The following is a 14,312-nucleotide window of genomic DNA, read 5'->3' on the forward strand; positions in this document are numbered from 1 at the left end:
GAGGCACCAGTATTTGGATTCATCCGACCAGCACACTCTTTTCCAGTCCTGCAATGTCCAGCTAGCGTGTTGTTTTTAACATCACAGCATTCGTCATCGATAATGATCAGCGGTGAGGAAAGGGTGTTTCTTGGATCGCCTGCTGTGGAACCCAATACATCTGAATGCGGGGCCATTGTCACTTGGAATACTGTTCTTGCATTCCCCATATTGTATTGGGATGTAAACTGTCTGACAGTGACCTGCTGTTAAGTCCGTACAACAAGCTGCATCCTTCGCTTACCAAAAGTAAACCTTGCTTAATCCTTTACAGTTCTATCAGTGGGAGGTGGTTCGACCCCATTCTTTGTACACCTTAACCACAGTGGACCGCGAGAAACCGACAAGGCATGCCCTTTCCGATATACGAGCTCTGCAATCATGCCCTATTCAAACTCCCTGATACCTTTACTAACGTCCCATAACTGCTGCTTTATCACTTTGACTTTCCACGACCAGATGCAAGTTACCATTGCTCTAGCATATGAAGCTGTTCAGCATTTTATACTGCGAGTTATACGGCTTAGTTCATTACGGATGAGGTGGTCGTAATTCAGTGATTATCGAGTGTATTTACATTAGGATCACATGGTTTTGGTAGATTTATAATGTTGCGGACTACAAGTTATCTTCCGGATAGATCACACTATGTAGCAAATAAAATCGATTATCACGTCCATACATGCTGCATTGCAGGGCCCTCCCCCCCTTGGATCTCTACTTCTAACACTTCATTTGAATGATATCTATCATTGAGAAGGTGGAATGTTTGATCTCTGCTGAGGATATAAAACCGTAGCTAATAGATGACTGTTTCAACTACAAAATAGTTTAACCAGTGGAACGTCCATTTAAATCATAAAATTCTGTATCGTTCTATTTAGACCTAATAGGCACCTATATGACTGACTGCAAACTCGAAACATCCAGAATTAACTGACTGTGTCTGGAGGACTTTGGCGTCCAATCAGCAGGGGTTTTATTACAAGGCATGGATTCAAGTTTATGAATCCACTACATAAACAAGGAACTGTAGTCGAAATAATCGCTTTGGATCCTCTATTAACTTCCATGGTCAGAATTGAACAGAGGTTCCGAAAAATTTTTAGATCGATGGATTGTTGTCCTAAGAGATTCCACACCTATCCTCGCATCCCTCTAACCTGTTGAATAGAGGGATGCCATCATAAGACGCACAAGATCAGCTGAGATATCCAAGAACATTTAGAAGTCACACAACCATAAAAGAGTTTCTGCAGCATATTGGCTGAACAAACTGTAGACACCAATGTAAGTAGCGTTCTTATTTATTTATATAACGAGGAAATTCCAAATACATATGGTGGCGCAAAGTTTCCTCTTTATATAGTTCTTGACACTACATAAACAAGGAACTGTAGTCGAAATAATCGCTTTGGATCCTCTATTAACTTCCATGGTCAGAATTGAACAGAGGTTCCGAATTTTATGGTGGACGATCTCTGTATTGAGCTTTAGCTCCATAAATCATTAATAGGATATCGTTTACCTTTCTGGTTGTCTGTTTACGATGCTTAAACTTCTTAGTTGATTGTATCGTAATCCCCAAGTCTTTTTCATTCTGAAATATCCATTTAAATCCTGGGTTCCTTCTAAAAGAATAGCTTGGATTTTTGGAAAAAATAAATTGTTATTTAGAATTTTCTACCTAATTTATTTATCATAACAGAAATAAAAGTTGACTTTAATGTTCAGTATCTATTCCAAATTATAAGTTATCATTTAATATTCTTTTTTTGCTAAAGAATCAAAATCAGATGCTTAAAAGGGAATAAGCTGAATGTCTACAACTGTACTTGATCATGTACATCAAGAGAGAACTACAAATATTCTTAAACATGTGCTAAATTTAATTTTTGTAATTTATCTTCGCAATTGTTCCTGAAAAGTATGCGGTGGCCCAGAAAAAAGGTAAGTGAAACGGAACCAACTTCTGTAGTTACCATTTTTTCTGGGCCACTGTTTATAAATAGATTCTAACTATATCGGCAAATATTGGGCGACCTTGTGAACGTAGAAGAATGAGATCATACACACTTCACCATAAATCTTCTCACTGCATGTAGTTTAGAGATGAATGAGGTTATGGATGGAGACATTTGGAGTGAGTTTAACTTCTCGAAATATGCTAATAGCAGTTTGAAAACATACAAGAAATACCATACAATATATTAAGTTAAGCAGCAAAGAGCGATTTATTATTTTTTAAGAAAATACAAACATCTGATCAGCCACATAATGACGTAACAAGCGTTGACACAGACGCAGAGAAAGGGGAGATGCCATTGTTTTGGCACGGTCTAAAACGACATTATCAACAGTGGTCAATAATAACTGGCCCATACATCGTAGGTCTGTAAGGAGACCGCCCTGAGGTAGCCAAAAATAGTAGATCTCCTAATATAATAGTACAAAGTCCACTCACTCCAACCGAATGCACCACCCTTCTTGCGGATTGTTTTGTCCAATTGCGGTGAGGATCTGGTGTCTTCAAGCCCACACACGTACGCACAAAGAGCAGCTGTCACAACGATGGAGCTCTCTCTCTCTCTCCCCGACGATGCAGACCAATATCTGCAGCGGTTGCTATGGTGACTGTAGCCAATGGTCCTTGAGGTACCTGGAAACATAAAATATGCAAATAAAATATGACGTCACTTCTTGGGATCTAAAGGCGAATCAATGATTTCAATAAAAACAGAATTTACACTTTAATGTAAGTTTATATATTTTTAAAATATAATTCGTTCGGTTTATGCGTCACCTGAATTGAACACAAAGGTGTTAGAAGTCTGCGGCTTCTTTGAAGACGTTTTTCTGAACGAATACGCTACCCTACAGCTATCCCCCCCCGTCTGCTTTCTGTCACAACAAAAACAAAATCTTCGGAGAGAATTCTTTCAGCCAAGAAGGTCAGCCCACTTACCAATCCCAAAGGATTGGTAAGTGGGCTGACCTTGTGTTTAATAACAATAATGATCGATGTTAGTGTTACCATAACAACTGTGTTTCGTAGAGTAAACAAGTCACTGAAGGTTCTGGGAGAGTGTTTACTTGGTATCTCTTGATATACTGAAGAAAAAAAAAACAATAAATATTTATCTACAGCCTTTCCATTCTCATGTGTTTTAATACACTCCATCTTAATCAGAGTGTGTACTCTCTTTTGTTGGCGAACATATAATAGGATCCAGGACAGCATGAAATTGCTTGACACAGTTGGACACTGGTCGATTTATATGGGTGTGATACTTTTTAAGAATCTTAGTCACTGCGGGTTCAGATGGCGGAACTGTCTTAACATTGTCCATTTCAATGGGGAAGGAATCATACTTTGACGTTACAGGAAATCAAATTCTGTTATTTGAGAGAGCATTCCTGGAAAAAATCATTACGGATGAGGGCATCAATCTTTAATCATTGTACAATCGAGTGAAAGAAACTAATCGAATTTTTTTTTATCACAACAGCTTGATCAATCGACGAACCAACATGGGACAATTCTAAAGCACAGTCTTCGTGGAGATCGAATCGTTTCTATTAGTAAATTAATAACTTGCGAGAAACTAATTGAATCGGTAGAACTGTACCATTTTCATGTTCAGACGAGTACACCATTAAGCCTACTCAGAAAACGTTTAGAAAGTCATCTAAAAATGAATTTAGGACACATTAAGATACCAGAAAATCCGGTATTGAAGTATGAAGAGGGTGGGGTACAGTATGCCATAGTTGGAGAAGGAAAAAAAAAAGACCCGAGTGAGTTCCTGATTATTACATGACGAATCTTACAAAATCTAGTTTGGTATTTTAGCACGTCAGATCCCAATCAGTCAGTTCCTGTCATGCCAACGTAGCAATCTGCTTTTCGTCTATCATACTGACAAACAACATTTGGATGTGTGCGCAAGCAACTTACCAGTCTGATGGAACTGGCGATTCTTTTTTAGGCGGACTGGCTTTTAAAGTTATCCTCAAGTAGTGCAATCTGTTTGCCGCATCTGAGGGGGAAGGGGCTTCGTAGACAAGTATTTGACTGATAAGGCTGATTCCTTCATTCTTCTAATCCGCCTTTTCAAAATTGACTTCTTGTTGGTTTACTTCTCATAAGAGCAGCATCTTTTATTGGCAAAAGGTGTCTTGATATATGAAACTGGTGGTGCCTTCGACTTCCTGCTTTACACAGAAGACAACCGAAGCACAGGAAGCATTTGGATTGTTCATTTTGATAATTTTTAACATTTTCTAATTTTTTTAGTAAATAGAGACCAGTACTGGAATTGATAATACCAAAATCATTTCCATTTTGGTAAACTATTGGTGGATTTTAAATGCAGAAGCAATTCATCTGTAAAGTGTATTTGTGTCAAACGGAACCAGGGGTTTGTCCCATTTCAGCATGGTTTTCTTTGTGGGTGTAACAGATCACTGTTAAGGCCAGAGATTTAAAAGTGTATGGGATTTGGAAGTATTGTGTTGTGTATCGTTGTTCCTCTGGCGAGATTCCTGCTGGGGCCCAACGTTGCCCGCATTCAGCCCCGTGGAGGCAGACCATGTACACCAGTATTATAGTTATCTACTCTGACAGGCCCTGCCACCAATTTCCTGAGATTTCAGTGGCTAGGGGGTGGTTCACTAATGAGATTAAACGTCGGAATTTATGTGCGATTTGGCTGTTAGAATTTGGAAGTTTAAGTTTTTGTCGTGTGGAGCGTACACTGATGTATAAAGAGAGTGGGGAAAGACAGAAGAAAAACGACCCCAGTTCATCTGAAAAGCGAACCCGATTGTTTAGCTTGATCTGTAAGATGGGGAGGCTGAGAATTAACGCAAAGGTTGGACTGGTTTGGTCATTAATTGTCGCCACATCATAATCTCGACTAATGATGTTCGATGTCCTCTTCATGTGGCCCCTAAAAATAGACGCTCTCATCAAGTGGTTTAAGATCATTATGAAGAGGAAACAAGAACTATGGAATGATATAATTGATGGTGGGAAAACACTGTAGCTGAAGAATAAAAGTGATCGGAATTTAAAGATAAACTACATAGGTTAAATTGCAAGTGTGAGTAACTGATTAAAAAAAAGTGTGTATGTATCTGTGTGCCTCTATTCAAGAGAGATAAATCGCATTTAGTATTAGTCACGCCAAATGATGGAAGGAATTGGTCTTTTTGCATAAATGAAAAAAAAAATAATAATTAACCAGAATATTCATACCATTCCAACAAGGTAATCATCTAATTTTGCTTTTAACTTAGACAGACTTGATGCCTCTGCTACTTTAGAAGTCAACTTATTCACTTTTGTATGCTGTTTGACAACTCGCTGCCCATAAGTGAACTACGAGATTCAGCCTTCTATTATTCCTTGAAATTTCATATTTATGGCCCTCAGGTTCTCATTTCACCTTCAAGGAAAAACACATCTTCCTCATCCATTTTACACAACCCTTTCCGCGCCTTATACGCCTCGATAATATCCCCCTCCGCCAGATGTCTAGTTATCAGACTTTCAATGCACACTCAAGCCATTATGTGCATCGGTTTGCACAATTGCCTTTTGAAGAGGAATAATGATTTCCTTCTCCCGATGAGAAATGGACCTATAAATCATAGCGAGGCCATCATGTGCTTTCTTATCCGCCTGTTTACACTGCATAGAAAACTCAATATCAGATTGAATCGTAACACAAGTCTTTTTGGCCTTGAACCACTTTTAGCTCCTCTGCCTCTTATGCAACTCCGGAATTTCTCTTCACCAAATGTATAACCATACATTTAGAAGCATTTAATTAGTTACCACTTTTCGGACCATATATGCAACAGATCCAAATCTTTTTGTAACATCTTGGGTCGGTTTATTAACCACCCTCCCCACCTAAATTATCACCAAACTTGGACAGCTTCTATTGGACACCCGATATCATTCACGAAAATTACAAATAGGAAGGCTCCAATACCGAATCCACTTACGGATGACCCCACTTCTTACACCAGTCCACCGTGAAGACTGACCATTTATGACAACCCTCTGTTTCCTATCTTTTAGCGAGCCTGCAATCCAACTTAGGATCTTACCAGTAATTCCAACTTGTTACAGTTTATACAGCAGCCTTCCATGACAGATTGTATCAAAAGCCTTACTAAAGTCTATATTTATAATATTAGACTTATCTGCATCTGTTCAATGACTTCATTAAACAGTTAGCGATAGCATTCTTATTGATATGGTTCTGAATCTCGGCCTTAACCACGTATCTGATAATTTAGCCCGCTTCTGCTTCTCTAATTATACACCCCATAAAGCATAACAATCCACCGTTCCTTTGTACTTGAAGAAAATACCCCCTCTTGAACAAAGAATTGAAGGTTTTGCTTTTCTCAAGGTGTTGTTTTGTAGTAGGGTTTTAGGAGGATCAGCGACTAGGGTCATATTGCTTCGTATACACTGTAAATTACCCTTCTCAAGATAAGATATCTTCCCGTGCCACAATTATCATATAAACTTCAAAACCTGATCATCATGAAAGTAAGTCTGTAGCAGACTCAGTTGCGAAAAGCTGCTGTAAACTGTTCAAGATGTTTATGGAGTACGCAGAGGCCTTTTGATGGAATTTGGTTAGGCAATCGATAAACTGCTGTCAAGGCTTTTTGAAGCTGTTGAACGCGCCTCTGTACTTATAAGACAATATGCATATGAATGGAAACTGCCGTTGCCAATTCGTATCATACATCAACACCCCCGCATTACCAAGCTGCAATGCCATAAAAGTACATTTACAGGACTCCGTCAGGTTATTTGCCACAACGTCGCTAGAAGACTGCATCAAATACTGAAACCGATCGTAACTCATCCCTTTCAAGCCACTCTGCAGGTAACCTCTGTTATCAACACGAACTTCATTTCACATCACTTTCAATACAACATGGTACCATTCTTCGTGACAAATTTAAAACTTCATAAGATGAGGGAACATGGGTATAAACGCAATTCAGGAATATTTAGTCAGTGTATATTCTCCTGCACGATTATCGGTACTTTTAATATACTCCATCCTTGGATGCTTTGCCAGGAAACCTACTTCAATCGATATTGTAAAACGCGGCCAAAGTCTAGCGTCGCCATGATGTAACGGGTTGCTATAGAAACCACTGTGGCGACATGCCAGGCTCCATGATTTAACGACACATAGCAAAGGTGAGCTTATGAAACAGAGGCGCTTGTATTCTCGCCAGATAACTAAGAATACCACTTTAAACCTTTTCTATACGAGGATTTATTTATAGAATGCTGAATGATTAAGGTAATAAACCAGCAGCAACTAGAACTGATACTCGTTGTCCATAAAGACATTCCAATACGATCTGTTTGGTAATCCCTCTATATCTAGATATAATCAACGACTGATACAGTGGTTATAATCTCCTTCGTCATTGTGGGAAAAGCCCTCGACGGGAGGAACCTTTTTCCCTCCCCCACAAATTCAGGTTTTCATGCTTGAGGAAAGGTTCCAAACGGACCATAGAATATAAAAAAAAAAAAAAAGTTGCAGAACCTGTACAAAACTTTTGAATGTCCACTATTTATGGACTGCTTGTTCCAATAGCCATTGAGAAAGTGTCCACAAACGAAAAACAAATGCCACAGAACGGACTTCGCATATGCTCAAGTCGAGTATTCTGAACTGTTGAAGGCAGCTTTTGAAAGTTCATTTGTCGGGATTAATAGCGTGCTTCGATTTACATGAATAACACGTTGGGCTCTTATTTAAAGGGCTTTTAGAACGAAGAAATGGGACCCCTCAACCCTGATTGCTTATGCATTACATGAAATAAACATTAATAAAAACAAATCAGAAAAGACTAAGTCCTCTTCCACAAGCCATTTAATTACACCTAAACTCGACAACAAAAGAGTTCATTCCCTCATCCGTTGCAGTTCTCAGAAAGAAAAAAAAAAAAAGAATAAACCAATATGTAATTAAGGTGTCTGTACGCACGCGAGGAAGAAAAGACAGCTTGCTAAAGAATTATCGGCGATAATGTCTGGACAACTTTAGTTATTTCGACTACTTATTCATGTCCTTATCACGACTCCCCTCCGAGACAAATGCGGTTGGAAGTAGTTTAATGGCTGTAAACAGATGATTTAGATGAACTGTATGTAAATATTATCTCAAGCAGACCCTTCTCCTCTTTCTATTCAACGTAAATAATTACCCACAAGTCCAATATATCTCCCGGTGAAATTATCAGGCGTAGGTAATGGAACCTCGAAGATTACGAAGCCAATGTGTTTGCCAGTTCACTTAAATCTGCTTCTTTGTTGTGTGTACAGAAACTGAATCCATTGACACAACACTCACGTCCAAGTAAATTTCCTCACAGCATGTTCGAAATGTTTTTTGTTGTTGGACTTGATGAAGGTCGATGTCCAATGAAACACTGTAACGAGTACTTACGATTTCGCAGGGTGTGTCCTGGTGATAACTTCAACAGTATGAATAAAGAGTGGGAGGGAAAAGGGAAGCTGCGTTGTACTCTCATTCTTAATATGTTATATTAAGTACTCTCTCGGCGTACAAGGAAACAATACAAGAAAGAATCCGGGAATTCTTTCTCTTCTTCAGCTGATGACCTTTGCTCACCAGCTTATTAATGAGGGCGAGTTGTCTGGATGAGGGGTAAAAACCGGAGTAACCCCGAAGCGGCTGCCATAATCTGAAACCTATTTATACTCGGTTCTAAGAAGGAAAAAATACTTCGAAAAATCTCCACTAGTAAAAGAAACTGAATATGCATTCTGAGCAACAAAATTACCATGATATTATTGCCGAAGATACATTTTATATATGGGTTTTTATTAAGATATACTCAAAGAAAAATTTGTAATTATCCGATATTGCTGTTTTTGCAAAGGCAGCTCTAATAATTACAATTTTACCAAATCTAAACTCTCTGGAATTTGGGTTCCATTGTTTTGTTTTTTAAATTTTGGCGATTGAACATTCGAAATCTTTAACGTGCGTGTTTGTTGGATCAATAGCAAAAGCCCACCTGTCTCTGATTCCGCAAGACTTGCGCTAGACACCCAGAAGGCAAAGTGGTTTCTTAGGACGTTGTTCACAGTAAGTGAACAAAGGCAAACTCTCATTTCTCTATTGCTTATAATTAGCCTAAACTGTATATGCCAATAACAAAATGGAATGGAGAAAGGACTAGTCATATCTGTTATCTAATTGGAATGCAGTTAAGTGTTTTCCAGCTAACACAAGTTGGCTAAAATACATTCCTCAGAAGGAGCTTATATATTTAACTTGAATGGTACACGAGTGAGGAAAAATAGACGTGTACTTTCAGAAGATGGGCATCGTGAATACTGTTTGACTGTCTACCACTGATATTACTAACCGGTTTGCCGTATTTGTGCTACAAGATGGGCAACAGTTGGAGATGACCGAGGTGTAGAGTTAAGTGTACAGTATGTCCCAGATGGTCTCTACTGGGGAAAGATTGGACTTGAGGGCAAGAGAAGAACCTCAATGGCACAAGATCATTGCTGGTATATTTATGTGTTGCTGAAAGGCTGCCTGAGATACAGACTATGAATAGCAGAGTTCAGTCCCAGGATCTTACCAACATTAAATAATCAAAGGGCCTCCAATAATGACCAGAGATGTATGATCGTCCCTGATAGTTTGATATCGTGTTCCCTAATTACAGAGTAAGCGAACACCACGCTTGAAGTAGTCCCGAAAGCCAAATCCACTTACATACCAGAAAGAATTATGGCTTGCGATTTTGAAAGATATTGATCACTTGTTGGATATCTTTACAGCTGAACAGAATAAAACAAACCACAACTGGCTAACATCAAAATCCTATGCTTCATTTTTAGTACATAAAGGTCTTTCCCTCAAAATTTTCAATTATCTAGCCATTTACGCTGGCTGATAGTAGACTTCCGGGATTATTGTTCAATTTGCAAAGGCGAAATACCCAAATGACAGATTCTAAATGATTCAAATGAAAATGGCACCAATATCATCGAAACAATCAGCGTAAAAAAATTGTAAGTTAATGAACTTTCCACGCCATTTAGACAGGATATCTTTGATTTAATTGAAATCAGTAGCAATGGTGTTAAATCTATCATTTTGAGTGTCAAGGACCATTCCGACCGGCGCATTGCAACAAACATAATATCCAATGATTCAGTAAAAATATAAGGTATATGGGTACCCTACTTAATGTGTATGGAAAAAAATAAATAATAATTGCCGAATTACTATTGATCCAATTTTAATTAAATTTGAGAAGGCTCGACAAATCTTTCTAAAAGGTGTAAACATAAAATTTCAAATAACTCCATCCACTGGGAGTCGAGTTATTGCATGCCAACGGACGGACGGTCATCGTGGACACAATGGGTGCATATATGCTAATACGCACAAAATGACTTAGATCGCAGACTAGCCATACTTAAATATTTGTTTTTTTGGTGATGTTTTTATTTGGAATACTTTTTAAGCGTATATGCGTAAAGTGCTTACTGTCCACCATGTCCATCCGCATGGAACAATTCGACTCCAATGGACGGATTTTGATCAAATTTCATATTTAGCTCTTTTAGAAAGATTTATAGATGTAATTCGATTTTAACTGAATTTGGACCAACAGAAATCTCTCAGTTATTATTTATTTATCCGTTCGTTCTTCCGCATGCAATAACTCGACTTTCAGTCGATAGATTTTTATGATATTTTATATTTGGCTGTTTTGGAACGATGTTGTCCAGCTTCCCAAATTTCATTAAAATTGCACAAATAGAAACCGAAAATTATTATTATTTTTTTTTCATAAACTGTATAATGCAATGTAGGATGATCAGAAATTAAATGCTCTCAGTTTGCGCATAAAAGTCGTCGCTCGGGGGGATGAGTACCACCTCATTTGTATGTCTTTTTTCAAAGTTACGTGTCAAATATATGGAACTAAATGAAGGAAAAAACAACATCGTACATATTAAAGTTCAGACACCCGGATATTTCAAATTAGAACGTGTTTACATTGTGTTTATGCACATTACTAAAGACAGTTATTTGTGATGTAGGAAATAATTGCTCCACTTTCAGGATATTTATGAATCGCGTTAATATATGCAGGGTGCTGTGTCTTTGTCAGGCGTGTTGTCATAAAGGATGCGAGTCTGGCGAATAGGAAAATAATAATTTTATTCCTCTTTACAGACTTCTAACTATGACTTATTTGGGCTGAGGAAATTATTTAAAAGTCTAATAAAAATTAAAAGACCACTTTTTTCAGAGGTTTCTCGATTTAACCACAAAACTTCCGGGTTATATTCAAAGCAGGATTCTTTGCATATTTTATGAATGTACGCAAGTTGATTAGAAATTTTGCGAATACATACAAAGTCCTTACTGCATGAAAGAAGTGATAAAGTAGGTGTTGATCCTTAAAGAAACAAACACTCAATTTTCTTAAGAAAATAACTTCTTGGCATCCACAGGAACCATTTAATATCTGCTCGGTCTGCGCGTATTGTAGAAAGACAGGTTTCAAGTCAGAAGCACTAGAAGGTCTTTCTTACGTCATTTTCTGAGTGTGTGTGCCCCTGTTTTCTTTAATACAAACTATACTTTCCACTTAGGATCACGGTTGACCCTTAAAGGAGGCTAATGACATGTCACTTAGCAATGCTTTTCTAATTCATCTCACACGTCCAGCGGACGGTCATCTGGCGAACAAAACATCTTAATCCGGTCGATGTGCCGAACACCTTAATCCCTCGGTCCACTCACGTCTACTTCTCTGCTCGCAACAAAAACCTTTTTTTTTGGCAAAGAACCCACATGTGTGGTTTCGCCGGTACAAACGGCGTTCGACAAACAGGATCCTCCCTCGCATTCACCTGACCTCAGTCCTTCATTCTTCGTCCTCCTTCCGTCATTGCACACCGAGGAAAGACGCTACGCGTTGTCTTGTGACTACCTGACATTTAGCGGAAAAGTTGAATTGCGCATGAGCAGTGTGATTTTTATTATTATTTTTTTAAGAGTACAATCTTACTACGTTATAACATTTTATATATTTGAGTAGTTGAAGGATATCCGTTATCATAATTAGCGCAGATTGTCAAGTCATTATCCAGCTCAATTTTGGTGTTAAAAAAAACTCAGGTAAAATTCGCGAGTAAATACGGTCATAAACCGTCTAGTGCATACGAAGCAGATAACGCCATCGTATGAAGTTTACCTTTGTCTGAATTCGTGTGACATTAAATGTCCCAGATGAAAAACGCCATTTGTTTAAAAGATTCATTGAAAACGCCAGTCTTTCCTAGTAAGTGGCGCGAGCCTTTCTACCCGCTCTAAGAGGTCAATAACACCGACCGACGATAAACCCATCCCTAACTAAATTATTTCAATTTTTTTTTTCGTGATTGTTTGAGAACGATCATACACTTCATTTGATTAATCGTATGTCAAACTGAGACATGCGCAGTGAAGACCGATTTTAAAATGGAAATATTATGGCTGCCGTTTGAGCAAAGGTTCTTTTTTAAGTTTGTACAGATTTAATCTACAGCGCAGCCAACACAGAGATGTCTGCAGGAAATTTACAAGATTGATAGATTAGAAATTAAACTCGGAGGACGGGTACTTACTAAATGTGTTCGCTCCTCGCTCGGTGAAGAGGCACAGGGTCACTCGACGGGTGTAGTTTCCACTTCCTGTTGGCTGTCTTTCAGAGCACCAGATCGAACCCGCAGTTCACCAGACCTGTCCGCTGGCACATTTGACATTGGCACAAAGACCGGAACTTACTAAAACCGTTCCCGCAGTCACAAAATAAAAGGAAAATGAAGAGTCCTCCACACGGAGGTTCAGTCCGGCCACCGGCTCTATCTAGTCTAACCTTTCGCCTCCAGTCACTCACAGCGATCTAATGACTTCTGAGCGTCTTTGGTCGGGAGACGTGCCGTTATCGGCGAAACCGAGGAGGGGTCAGACTATCTCTGCGTGTCGCTTCATGTGAAGACTCAGGTGATCGGACCGGGAGAATGCTCGTTCGCACAACCGACACTGAAAGGGACGATCGCCAGTGTGCTTGCGGTAGTGCCGTGTGAGCTCGTCAGAACGTGCGAATTTCCAGCCGCATCCCTTCCAGTTGCACTGGTAGGGCTTCTCCCCCGTGTGGGTTCGCAGATGCGCCTTCAGGTGGGAGCTCTTGGAGTAGGTTTTCGTGCAGCCCGGATACGAGCACGTGTGCACCGTCACCTTCTTCGGACCTCTGGCTCGACGTCCACGGCGTGGCTTCGGAGGCGGCACCGCAACCGTTTGGTCCATGGAGCCGGAGGCGGAGAGCATCGTCATCGCCGCCGCCGGCGTTCTTCCCGCCAGGAGGTCCGCTAAGTGCGGGGACGTGGGAGGCGTGACCATTCTACCCTGGGGCGGGTAGGGAGTCGGAAACGGCTGCTGCTGCTGCACGTGCGGGGCGAGATGGGGCCTGATCGCCGCGCCGGGACCTCGGGAGTGAGATGGCAGGTAGGTGTCGAACTGACCCACGTTGTGCGAATACCTGAGCACTGCGTTGTCGGGAGTCGAGGGTGGAGACGTGTGACTGTTCACCCCTGGGACCGGACTAGCGAAGGTGTTCCACTGACTTATTAGATAACCGGTGGTGTTCGGGGGTTCTCGGGGATGCACTTGCGTTACGTACAGCCCCTCCTCCTGTTTCAGTTCTGGCATGGAAGCGTAGCGCTGCGAGTAGACGTTGTTGTAGAAGCTGATCGTGTCCGCATTGTCCGTTATGGGAGTCGCGAGGCCGAAGTCGTACTTGTTGTTGGTTGCCATGGCACTGTCGTCGTGGTACAGGGGCTTGCCGCTATTTTCCACCGTGATCCCGAACTCCATCTCCAGACGGTTGCTGTCTTGTCTCCTTGACAACTGCGGAGGGGGAGGCGGACACTGGGAATGCGCCGAGGAAGTGTGCACCGTCGGAAGGACAGGAGGACCTCTTCTTCCCGCCGATGACTGAATTACAACACCTCCTCCGCCTCCGTCCCCCGCCGCTGACACGGTGCTAGGCACCATCCGGACCTCTGGAATGATGGCCGTGGTGGCTACCGTCATGTCGCCCAGTAGAACACTTTCAATGTCCTGCCACATCTGGAAAGAGAATGAAAATCTTGGTGAGAAAACGCTTGA

The 14,312-nt window shown here is 40.4% G+C and overlaps 1 protein-coding gene across 3 annotated transcripts in view; it reads right to left on the bottom strand.

Annotated features, from left to right (window-relative positions):
- Positions 1-2,308: 2,308 nt before the first annotated feature.
- Positions 2,309-14,312, bottom strand: part of LOC150091259 (Kruppel-like factor 3) — a 48,137-nt gene continuing 36,133 nt past the window's right edge. For all 3 annotated transcript variants that reach the window (XM_090375054.1, XM_090375046.1, XM_090375038.1), the window contains 2 exons: positions 12,770-14,273; positions 2,309-2,698 (listed from right to left, as the gene is read on the bottom strand). In XM_090375054.1, the coding sequence (XP_090231180.1) occupies positions 13,110-14,273 (1,164 nt within the window). In that variant the 3' untranslated portion in view covers positions 2,309-2,698; positions 12,770-13,109. The remainder of the gene's footprint in view (positions 2,699-12,769; positions 14,274-14,312) is intronic.

The sequence above is a fragment of the Mastigoproctus giganteus genome, chromosome 1 (genome assembly GCF_048544385.1).
Source record: "Mastigoproctus giganteus isolate SK-2022 chromosome 1, ASM4854438v1, whole genome shotgun sequence".
Classification (NCBI taxonomy): domain Eukaryota; kingdom Metazoa; phylum Arthropoda; class Arachnida; order Uropygi; family Thelyphonidae; genus Mastigoproctus; species Mastigoproctus giganteus.